We start from the raw sequence: 12,179 nt of genomic DNA, 5'->3' as shown, positions 1-12,179 counted from the left end.
ATCAAAAATCCCTTGGCTGCCAATGAGCCGCTTTATCTGATCAGGGCGCTTCGGCCCTAACGGGTTTAGGGTTAAAGCAGACTTCCAAGACCTTTCGAATGAGTCTGGCGTCAAAATGGTAGACTTAGTCATTGAGTTAGTCTCTCAGTAAGCGAACACGTGTCTGTGTTTAGCCCCCCCCCCCCCAAGCTACAGCTTAGGACACCTAGATTATGCATTGAACGTCAAGTTCTGACACCCCTCACCACTCCGCTGGTCACCAGCTGCAGCGTCATAAAGCGCCCTCTATTTATGCTTGCGCCCCGCTCCCATTTTCATCGGGCGTTCAACTAAAGCTTACAATTGTAACGCCAGGTGACGGTAGTGCTCCGTGGTTTCGTAAAATAAACTAAGTTTAGTGGGAAGTAAGATGATAGCACATGAAAATGTAATACAAAATACTTTCACTCACACACGGTCGCAGATAGTAACACACTCCCTAATTTGGTGTTCAAATGGCGCAGTTTCCATACAAAACTTAAAAACTGACGGAGATATTGTTTTCAGATAGACTTCCTACCAAACAGCTGCTACGGACTGGCAACCACCAAACGATACTGAGCTGTTGATTCAGTTGAGCGCCAATAGTCATGGTGTGTGGGTGCGCCGGCAGTGTGGGATCGGTGCTGTGTGTGCGGAATATGTAGGGTGTTTCTCTGAGTCCTTACATGTAGCTTATGATGTGGAAGAAGCGAACAGAGCAAAAACTGGGCGTAGGTAAGTTTGACGTCATGATAATTTGTCACATGATGTCTATACCTGAGCTCTCATTGACTTACTCGTCTTTTTGTTTGGATCGAGGCGACTTAAGTACTTGATGTTCGTTTTCAGGTTTTCCATTTGTAGTTATATCTAAGGACGGATTGAATATGTGGGCACCACAGGTCATGTTTGTGTGGCATTTAGTATGTGGTTGTAAAAAAAGCTGCTGTATATTTCCTCATGCGTTTGCATTTGTGACGCCTTAACTGTGTGCTGTTGAAATCTTAGGTATTGCTTAAGTCAGCATATGCTTGACCCTATTTCTTTGTTGGCTCATTCCTTTTCAAAGAAAGTTTTGAGCATGGGCCCTTTTGTTTGCGCCGTTTTATTGTGTATTGGGCGTGTTAACCACAGTTGTTTTTTCTCTCGAGCACAGCGCCAACGCCTATTCATGAACAACTTACAAGGTGATAGTTGGAACAAATTTAACAGTTCTAATCTGGGGGCTCGTACTACAGACTTTATAGCTGCGTGTGTGGGTTGCGAGTAAGACCTGTCCTCGTAGTCGCTGCATCCGACACGCCGCGCCGCCACGTTCCTCCGGGGCAGCCTGCATACACCTGTCAGCCGTCTATGGGTGGCGCCAAGCGCCCCCTGGCAAACTTCGTCCGAGCGCCCGCACGCAGTCCGAGGAGAAGGAAGGTCCTTGTGCGGGCAGAGTCTCGGCGAAGGGCTGGCTCCCAGATTCACGTATTCTTAATCCACCGCTAGTGTGTTTTCCTTCATGTAAGCCCTGATATGAGCGCTAAAGATTTTAAACGGATCTAACCCAGCAAGCCAACGGGGCCGGGCCGCCAGACCCAGCCAGCCCATGGTCATGGTTTCTATTTCATGGCTTTTTGCGTGCATATCTGCCGCTCCTTAAGGTGGGGCAGTGCAGTGGGCAGATCAATGTGCTTCAACACTTCGAGTTGTTTGCAGTGACCAAAGAACGTCTCAAAAAGTGTGTGGGCTAAAATCCCTTCTTCAAATCGATTGCCTTCCTCGACTACCATATAGGTTTAAAGTTCCGCAAAAAAATGGATTGAACCATGATATGACCTCATGGTGTCATGGTCCATAGAACACATACATTTACATGCTAGATGCTTTTGATTAGGATTCGGCTTCCTACAACATTACGATATTATTGGAATAATATTAATGACGTAGCTTAATCGCCCCATCTCATGCACGTCAGAAGCGAGTTTGTTGAATGGAGACGGAAATGTAAGTGCTGTGTTGTTGCCACCATAGATCGAATTGCGTAATCAGCGCGTGCACCCGAGCACACGCAATGGATTTGTCGGTTTGTGGGATTTTTTTATTGATAGTAGATCTCAAGAGCGGATTTATACACAAATATAGATGCGGTAACTCTAAAAGGTTTCGTCTTCCGAAATGCCAACGCATGCCCACCTGCAGCTATGCATCCTATCGGGCAACTTTCGAGGGATTTGTGAACACGTCTGAGACATTCCAACGGTATGTCCTTTCACCTGTTCCAGTGTATCGGTAGGTTCCATCTACATTGATTCCGGAAGGTGTTTGGGTACTTCCGTGTCGGCTTCGGTATTACTATGTACCGATAACGTTGACAAACGTGATCGCTTTGCCCGTCCCACGTCATGCCAGGTGCCATACTACTCTAAGGCGTATTGCCGCTGGGTTACGTAGCTGCTTGGTTTCCTTGGCTACTCCATTGTCCGCGACAAGTCACGGAAACTTCCGCGAACCCTGCAAAGCTTATCGTTGAAACACACCGCGTGATCGGGCGCTCAAGACCTTGTCGCCACGTACCCCGACAGACACGATGTAACCAGTGCGAGCTGTTTCCGGCTCGCAGCGTTGCTACAGAACGTGCTGTCTGCAACATATGCTGAATGCCTCCCGCCGTAGGGCTACAAAGTGTGCAACTCTTGACGCATACTCTGATGGGATATACGTTTTAAACTGCAGTGCGTCGATTGGTCAAGGCCTACCACACATACTGTAGGCTTATGTTGAAACGTCGAGTCGCCGCCCTTTGCCTTTTCGGAATGGATACCGGACCTGTTTGCAATGCACGTTGGGTATGCTCTACGCGTTGTGTGCGTCATCGTTATTTCTCGAATTGGAACTGAGTCAGGCGTCTTTTGGAGCTTGTCTGTAAACAAAATGCACCTTAGGAACATTCCCTGCAGTTGTCATTGAAGGACCATCGACATGGGGTGTTAAGATCCAACGGGTATGGCCACGTCCACCGATTCAAGTTGCGTTTGAATTGGACATTTGGACAATAAACAGCCTTAGCTGTGCAAAAATCTAGGCGAGTCACAGATGAATACATGCTTGAAGGGAGACTGGCAATCGCATACGCCATACTGGGTATATATGTCCATATCACAACTGGCATGCACTGTTGTATACTGATTTTGTAGACTACCGCCTCCAGATGTAACTGGTGCTCGTCGGTTCCTGCACCATTCGCCCTTACCCGTCCCGCGCAAATGTTGTTCACTGCCCAGCCGGACCGCCCGTAGGCCGGCCTAGGCCTAGGTCTTGAGTTCCGTGTCGGGTTCAGCGAACGGGGCGACCACCGCCGGTCCCGCCTCCAGATCTGGCGCCAAATCTGAAATGATTGCGGATCCCGTGCTCGACTTCAGCGGAAATGAACACTTCAGCCAATGAGTTGCCCATGCGGACGGCGGCATCATATTCGCCCCACCCGCGTTGCTGCCCGGAAGCCAGACAAAGCCGACGCGCCGAGCTTTCAGAGGGTGCCGAGACGTGTGCTAACGGACCAGGGTCCGAGGCGTGTGACCGATCTACAATGTGGTCAGCAGCGCACTGTGCGGCACGCGCCGCTGCGTGGTGCCCTGTAACTGCTGAGATGTTTGTGTGCTGGGATGTGCGCTCCCGTGTTAAATGACGGTTCCTTTCATGTGATGCGAGATCTTGCCTTCTGCGTTGCGGCCAGTGTAGCACGGTCAACGCAGCGCAGCACATCTTTGGCAAGAGATGCTTGCGGTCTGCTGACTAAATCTGCTGTCTTGAGTCCTTAACCGGTGACTTGACACCTGACTTTCCGCTGTTTGTCATTAGAGGGACCATTGTCATAGAGGGAGCATTGAAATGCGGTCCGCGGTGCAATAGGCTTATGCATAGCTATATTGCACAACAAAATCAGCGTTAAATCTTCAAGATTCGATGAAAATGCTCAACAAAGCCGTTAATGTTCATGAAAGGTCGGGATGACAAAAGCATTAAGCTGTGCGCAAAAGCTATGCAGATTGGCAAAAGCAAAAGCAGGAGCTGCAACCCTCTGAGGAGGCAATCAAATGTTGAGAACAATCTTTCAAGATCATGACAGTGCATGGACTAAATAAAACCACAACAGCCTTATCAAGGCTGACGGAGCTCCCCCGGCTGTAAAGGCGATTATTCAGATGGGGTACGTTTTTGTGTAATCCGGCGTCCGATTCCTGTGATGATTCATCACACCAAGAGGCAGCATGCGTCCCAACCTGGATGATTGGTGGGGGCTCTGACAGCGGGCCGCTCTTGTTATTATCACGTTTCATGTTATGTGATCGCTGCGGCGACGATCCGGACCGCCGCCCGTCGCCCGCTCACCGAGGCCGACTGCAGCCGATGGGCGTAAGACATGCACGCAGGTCACGCGGATCGACCCAGTGTCGGGGTCTCATTTGTCTGGCCCGGTGTTAGTGGAGGATCCAAGATCCTTGTCATTTTGTGTCAGGATCTTCCAGGCTGTAGGATTTCTTTTGTCACGAGCAGTTGCACAAATTGCGGTAGCTCTGTCACGTTCATGTCTGAACATCAAGGCCTCAGAAACATACGTACTAGCTTCCCGCTTCCTTCACTTGAATTGGCTTTTCGCACACACGGTCCTTGAGGTATGCTTTTACGATCTGCTCAGAATGGACAGATTGCTTTCTGACATCTGGTAGGTTTGAAATGGCGATGATGGTCAAAGGTTTCCATAAGCTTTGATTTGTTTCTCTTGAAATGAGGAATTCTCTAACGCATGTTGCTAACGGATCTTGTCGAATCTAGGGTCTTTTGTCGAATGTTTAGAATGACCTGCTTGAAGCCACGATCCATTTTAATTTACCGGGAAATTATTCTCCGCGATGCCAATCCGTTTTGGATGCTATTGGAACATCGAATTAACCCAGAATTCATTTTTGAAGCAGTTGTTTGATATTTGGGATGTTGTGACATGCGCCGAATGTCACGTTCATGCAAGTTTCGGAATGTATCGACGACAGCAAACATATGCCTTTAGTGTCTCAGCTCTCGCTCGGCCCGGGCGGCCGTACAGCGCCGCTGCCAGCCGGCACTCAAACCCCCTGCAGCTGCTCCGAGGCTTCACACTGCAGGGGTTTGCCAAACTGACGGCGCGAATAGTCGCCGTTCGGCGCTCACCACCGCTCCTGCGCTCTCTCTCCCGGACCGATGTCCTCCGCCCCGATGCCCTGCCCGGTGCCGCCCGCTCTGGCCCCGGTTATTCGCGTTGCTGCGGCTGAGCGGCCGGGCGCCGTCGGCAGCCGCGGCTCATGTGTCACCGCGGGAGCTGCGGTCTCTGGCGCCGCCGCCGCCGCTGCCGGCGCACGTGCACGCCAGATGCACCAATAAATAGCCCTCATCTCGGCGGGGGCGGAAATAACAGACGAGCGCGCCCGGCCCCCGCACCTCCACCGCCGCCACCTCCGACGACCGCGCTGTTTACCTTCGCCCGGATGCCCGCCGGCGTTGTCACGTGACCGGTGTCTGTCGGGGGAGGGGGGGGGGGGGGGCAGACGTGAGAGGAGCACTGGGTGAGTGGCTTCCGGTCAGGGCCGCTGCTGCCGGCACTAGCGACCGGTTGGGGCGTCGCTGCCGGTGCTGGCGACCTGTCAGGAGCGTCGCTGCCGGTACTGGCGACTATTTCGCTTGACCGTCGCACGGCGGTGACGCCGGAGGCCATTGGAAAGTCGAGCGGTACGCGTGTTCCTCCGGTAGCCTTTTTATGGCATACTGTTCCTTTTGCGTGCCGATCGAAAGTATCGTCTTCCTGAACGCCTTCGGTTCCTCGCAAAGCACTTTCTCCTGTGGCTCGTCTTCTTTATGGCGTTTTTTATTGCTTCCCTTTTGTTTCGCGACCTGTCTTCCTTCTGCTTCCCGAAACAGAAAGCAAATATGTTAGCAAATACATTTTCACTCGGCTGGTACGACGTTTTGATGTGTCAAAAACGAGCTGGAACCTAGGTCATTACTCTTCCGCGAGGGATTGTTTTTCTTTGCATGTCGTTCAGAGGCTGCTTTCTCAAAATGAGCTTCGGGCTGGCATTGAAAACTGACGAAAGCTCAAACTTTGCTCTTCCAGAGCGTCGATCGCCAATGGCCGTGACCAGCCTGGAACGAAAGGCTTTTCGAAACAGATTTTATTTCTCGACATCGGAAACAGTCGCCGTGCTGTTGTGCAGACGCCGCAGACTATGCCCTGCCTTGGCCCCAAAGCTGCACGGCCAGACTGTCCCGAACGAATCCAATGTCCGCTCCGTGGGCCTATGTTTTGATAATCGTCTGACGTATAGATCACCTTTGAAACCCCTTCGTGACAAGTGTTAATTGAGCATATTAAAGTAGGTGTGTGCAACATCTTGGATGGCATCAACAACATCGACATCAACATCAACATCATGGCGCTGACAGGAAAGCATTGTCACTGCTGCACCGTCACTCATGCGTTGGAAACTTGACCCCGGATGTGTTATTTATGACGGCGCGCCTGATTCATGGAAACGTTTATTTTGCACTGTGCGTTCTACGGCATCACGCATAGTGGCCGGAGCCTTCAAAACATCATCAAAAGCTAGACTTGTGATGGAAATAAATGTACTGCCGTTGGCACTGAGGAGGGAAATTCTTGGCATGCAACACTTTTGCAAGCTGAAGCAATTTCGAAGCCATCCGGCTCACAGTCATTTTTGCACGCGGTGACAAAGCATGTTTTAAAAGTAAGCGAAGGCCATGCGCCATTCCATTTGACGTTCGAATGGAGGGACCGTTCCGAGGAAGCGACGTTGGTTTGTGTTTTTGTGTTAAGGTCGCGTCCCGTACCGGCGCCTTCGTGAGAGCTAATTTTACCAAAAAAGGATGTTGGGCTTTCAGGCATGGGCAGGCGGAGAGCGGTCCCAGGCGGCTTTAGGTCGAGGGCTTGGCAGCATATTGCATTACTTGTGGGCTTCCAAGCCACATATACCGGTGGCTCCAAAACGAAGGTGGGCGTTGGCGCCGCGTTTGTAAATGGCCAAGCCGCCCAGTCATTTTCGTTACCGAAATACGCCTCAGTGTAAACGTCCGAGCTCGTCGCAATTGTTTAAGCCCTGTGCGTCATCGAGGTCGGTGATAACAAGTCACACATGGTCATGTCCCATTCTTTTAGCAGTCTGTTGGCCCTGAGAGGCTTTAGCTCATCTTTAATTCTGCGGGATATTTTAGTTCGCCTGGCAGCGCTAGATCTTGCGGGCAAACCTGTCGTCTTGTGTTCGATATCGAGCCATGCAGGTATCGCAGGTAACCAGCGTGCTGGCACGGCCTCAAAACGGGCAGCGCGCGCACCTGCACCCGCTCTTTACCCTCGCCGGCGAGGAAGCTCGCCCTGCCATCGCGACCTATGTGGAGGGGAAATGGCCACGGTGCTGGAACGCCGCCGTGAGCAATAAGTTAAAGGTGACCAAGCCACAGTGGGGTCCCTGGCCGTCAAGCTCATGCAGGGTGAGACGCAAGGCAGGCCTCAGCAGGGAACGAATTGGCCACACGCACGCGACGCTTGGATGGATACCTTTTCTACGGTGGAGAGCGTCTCCATTGTCTGCGTTGCGATGCGCCGCTTACGGTTCGATGCGTTATTCACAATTGCCCAGAGCTCAGCGAAAAGCGGCACTGTGTTTCGGACAAGATGTCGCAGGTCTTATCTTTCTGGACCTCATTGGCGACGATTTTCGTATGCGTGATACGGAACAGCTGTTCTCATTTTTCACAAGCGTAGGATTTACAGCCATCTATACACCTCTGTAGCCACTTGACTGTCATGGGCGCAAAATGACCTCAGAAGTCGGTGCAACTTAAACCCCTCATCATCTCAACTGACAAAAGCTATCCTCAGAACATGCCAACAAATGGATTTCTCTCCGCCTTCGTCCAAATTTATTCTCAGCGGTGGATGGGTGGAGTTGGGGGGGGGGGGGGGGAAGGGGGCGGGGAGCCGACACCTCCGCAACTGAATAGGAAACTGACACCCTTGGTAGCATCACATCATGCTTCGGCAGCAGTCATGTTGTGACGCTGCTCGCACAGCGAACAGTGTGGCGCGAGGTGGTAACCGCCCACCGACGGTCACGACGGCGTGCAGGCGCTGTCACCAGATCACCAGCTCGGTGCGAAGTCTCCGTCGCGTGCGGGGCGCGCCTCATCTGGCCCCCGGCAGGCGCCACTGATGGGATCAGATGACGCCGCCATGATGTGACGGGCGCGCTTATTGGCGGGCTCGAGAGGCGAGCAGGCGCTGGACATGAATCGTGATGAGGCGGCCCGCTCTCGTGCCACTCGCCTAGATCGTGACAAACTGTGGCGCAGTTCCAGCAGGGAGCATGTTGCATTGCTTCGCACGCCGATTTTGCCGCTCTTGAAAAATAGCCGTGTCTCCTGCGCACACCTGTAGGGACCCAGCCAGGCTGGGGACGGGGGGGGGGGGGGCGGTTAAAGTGTCGTGAAGCCGTCGGATGACGTCATCGCAGCTCAGCGGTGACGTCACGACTCCACCGGCCGGCGGACTTTCTCTGGTCCCCGGTCCCAGCGATGCTCCGACGTTCGCGAGCCGGCGAAACTGGCCGAGCGACGCGCGCTGGCCGCCGCGGCCGGTGTGGCTGGACGGTCAGTTGCGACACCAGCGACACGACGGTGCGGCCCGACGGTCGGCGTCGCCCTCTCGACGCGGTCCGCACTGGCACGCGGGCACGCTCTCACGCTGCCTGCACCGTGCGGACACTGCCGTTGTTCGGTAGACAGTGTCTGCTGAACAGCTGACTGCTTCTGACCTTTCTTCTTTGTTTGCGACTTCCTTCCTAATTTTGGGTTGAAATAAACCACCCTCTGGCAGCAATGCGCACATGGTAACATCCCTTCCATTTGTGCTGGTCAGATGGCTGCATTAAGCCTTCTCCGCCGTAGCAGACAACATCGCTCCCCGCCGCATCGGGCCTTCCCCGAATCACTCCTGCTCCGGCGGCAGGATACATCAGCTGACCGGCGGCTGGCGTCTGTTGACGAGCCATGGTCGACCGGCGGCCGATGGCGGTGCTCGCCAGGTCGGGTCACGTCCGATGGACGCATCGTCCCAGGCGTGCAGACTTCCAGTCACCCCGGTCCGTCCTCGCCTGATGACCCGGTCATTCGCTCGGTTCGCACCTGATGACCTAGCCAGGCTAGAAGTATCGTGCCTGATGACCTAGCTTGTCGGACGGTGCTCCAACTAGGGGTATTAAAAACAGTCGGGGAACGCCAGAGCCACCACCTGCCAACCTTTCGCATTTTTAGCTGTCAATATGCACGTGAATAAACGTCGACCATCAAAATTGTGCCTGGAGATTGAAAACATGCCAAATTCTTATGTATCACGCAAGAGATTTCCAGCGCCTGTGGCGCTCTAAAAGTGCAAATACTGAGTTGTGCGTCCTCTCCCCCTGCCCCCAAATGAAATTATGTTGCCGCCCCTTCCCCCGCCCCTGCCCAGAGGAACCAGCCATGGGTCCGGTCGGCCTAGTGCCCGGTAGCGCGCAACCACGCCGCGTGCGTCCCCCTCGACATCGGGCTGTCTCCTGTCAGAGTGTCAAGCGGTGTCACTGTGTCACGCGCACACACCGCACGGCTGTCAGGCGGCGGCACTGTGCCACGCACACACACCGCACGGCTGTCAGGTGGTGTCACGTTGTCATGCACACACACCGCACGGGTGTCAGGCGGTGCCACTGTCATGCGCGCACACCGCACGGCCGGTTTGCGGCCGGGCGGTGGCCGCCGCCACGCGCTGTGGGGGCAGAGCGGAGCGGGGCGACGGTGTGCGTGTGTAGCGGTGGAGGCGAGGGGACGGATGTTTAACTCGGCCCAGGCGGCCGGAAGTCGCCAGCGCGCCGGCGCTGGCGGCGAGCGGAAGAACAGGCGCGCCCTGTGTTAGCACCCTCCCTCCCCAACGCTTGCACCATGAGGGCGGCGTGGAGCCCACGGAGGGACGGGCTGCGAGGCTGACTCGGGTCCCGGGGTTTGGACATGTCAGGCGTATGAACTGGGACAACACGCACGCAACCCTGGCCGGCTATTTGCGCCTGCGCTGCCGGCATATTTGCTCGATCTGTTACTGATATCGACAGGGTGAAATGGGCGGTAGCCAGAAGAAGTTGCTGCGCTTTGGTGCTATATCGTTGTAGGAGAGGCCGATTCGCTCCCCCTGAACTGGCAACGGTATCGTGCTGCTTTTCTTCCCGTTTCCCCGCCCGTCTCTTTTCACTTCCGCCTCCATTCCCAGCTCGGCCGCCCACCCCAGCCGCATTGTTCTCCCTTCAGACCTCCAAATATGTGGGAGCCACTTCGCATTGGCGTGCCGGGGACCGACACACGAATGCTCCGCGCGGTGACACTGAGAGCCACGATCCGTTTTCTACTCGCGAGCCTTTCGGAGCAGGCTGTTGCAGGCACGCGAGCGCTGCCGTGTGAGCATGGTCGCCTCGCGGTCTGCACGGTCCCAGCCGTTTGTCGACGCCTGCCGCAGGATTGGTCCGCGGTCCCCTCCGAGGTCCGGTCTCCCTCAGCTCGTAAGAAAGCGCCGTGATTGGCCCCCGTCGTGCGCTCCTTGTTTTGAATGGGGGTCGATTTTGTCAGGTCCTGTCAGACCTGACGCGGCCTTGGGTTGTGTTTGCCGTGCGTGACGGGCTGCGTCATGCTGCCTAGCGTATTCTGGGTGTGCGGAGGAACTAAGGGCCTGGGCATGGACTGGATGTGAGGGGACTGAGGGCCGGATATGGACCGGATGGAGTGGCGAGCAGACCGTGTCACTCACGACGGTCTGCTGTAGCTGACAGTGCAGGCAGCCCCAGTCCGCTTTTCGACGTGCCTTTCGCGTCCTGTCTGTCCAGAATTGGGCTGGCACATATTTTAGCTGCAGGTAACCCGAGAACTTGTGCAGGCATTTTTTTACATTACGCCTGTAGAAACTTTCAGATATTTTTTTTTAACGTGTATTACGACGGGAAGGGGCTGTAACTCATCCCGTGAAGACGAACAAGGTGGAGCTGATGCCGTTTTTACTCAATACCCTAAACGACTGTTGCAGTATAGTGCACGCAAGGCCGGCGTCTGTCTGGTTTTACGTTAGGCAATGACTGCACTGAAACTCTGCTTTCTTTCTAAATAACGGAAGTTGTTCAGTGCATTAGCGAGGAGCATTATTCACATCGATAAGACGGTAGTATTGGCCTTATTTCTCAGAGAAAAACCAGGAGAATGGAGATACAGTTGGGTTGATATTTCGGCGACATGCCTCTATCGAAACAATAGCAGAAGTGAATCAAAAATTCCCTGCCGATGATCCTGCTCGGTTTTCATTTTTCTTTTTTAAAGGAAGCCACAGTTTTTTTACAGGACACCAACATTCGGGTGATTAGAGGAAGAGCGATTACCAGCCATTACCACGATACAGTGCCTACCTAAGAATTACAACGCGCGAACATACGTATACATGCAAACGAATTCAAGCAAATAGGCATCACACATCACGCTTTATTCAAACATGCAAGCGAGTTGAAGTTAACAGGCATCACACATCGTACATCATTTATACATGCAGAAATTTCAGTTGAACAGGTATGGCACATCACGCGTCAGGCGTCACTAACACATGTAAACGATTTTAAGCCAGCACATATCACACATAAAGGCACACATCACGTTCGCATAATCGGTCATGATGAGCCCTGTATGTTAAGATTTGTTCGCCGACTTTTGATAAGAATGGATTCACTCATTTTCCTGTTTGGGTAGTACTGTGCTCTGTAGGCGACTTTAAGCTCTATCATGGGCATAGGGTCCATACTTTCCTCGATTTCAGCCTGAGCGTGTTTTGCCAAAAAATGGTTTATCGGTGTTTTGTCGTGTTACGCGTATCCCACCTCATTTGTCATGAAGTGCGATTCGTCCGGAAGGTATACGTCTCACGTTCATTCGCGTATGGTGTGGCTGTAGCCGTACGCCCTGTCCCCGGAACCGGCACCCGTCGAAGGAAACGTGCGGACCTGCTCCGACTCTCTGGCTGTGAGATTTCCCTGTTACGTCAACCTGAGTGAGTGTGCCCCTGTTCC

The 12,179-nt window shown here is 53.6% G+C and overlaps 1 protein-coding gene across 1 annotated transcript in view; it reads left to right on the top strand.

Annotated features, from left to right (window-relative positions):
• The first annotated feature begins 625 nt into the window (after positions 1 to 625).
• Positions 626 to 12,179, top strand: part of LOC119111665 (dedicator of cytokinesis protein 3) — a 40,256-nt gene continuing 28,702 nt past the window's right edge. The window contains exon 1 of the mRNA XM_037235474.1: positions 626 to 756. Coding sequence (XP_037091369.1) covers positions 717 to 756 — 40 coding nt within the window. The 5' untranslated portion in view covers positions 626 to 716. The remainder of the gene's footprint in view (positions 757 to 12,179) is intronic.

Source organism: Pollicipes pollicipes, unplaced genomic scaffold, assembly GCF_011947565.3.
Source record: "Pollicipes pollicipes isolate AB1234 unplaced genomic scaffold, Ppol_2.1 Scaffold_7261;HRSCAF=8764_pilon_pilon_pilon, whole genome shotgun sequence".
Taxonomy (NCBI): Eukaryota; Metazoa; Arthropoda; class Thecostraca; order Pollicipedomorpha; family Pollicipedidae; genus Pollicipes; species Pollicipes pollicipes.
Note: the sequence above shows the minus strand (reverse complement) of the source record. Positions and strands in the feature narration are given on the sequence as shown.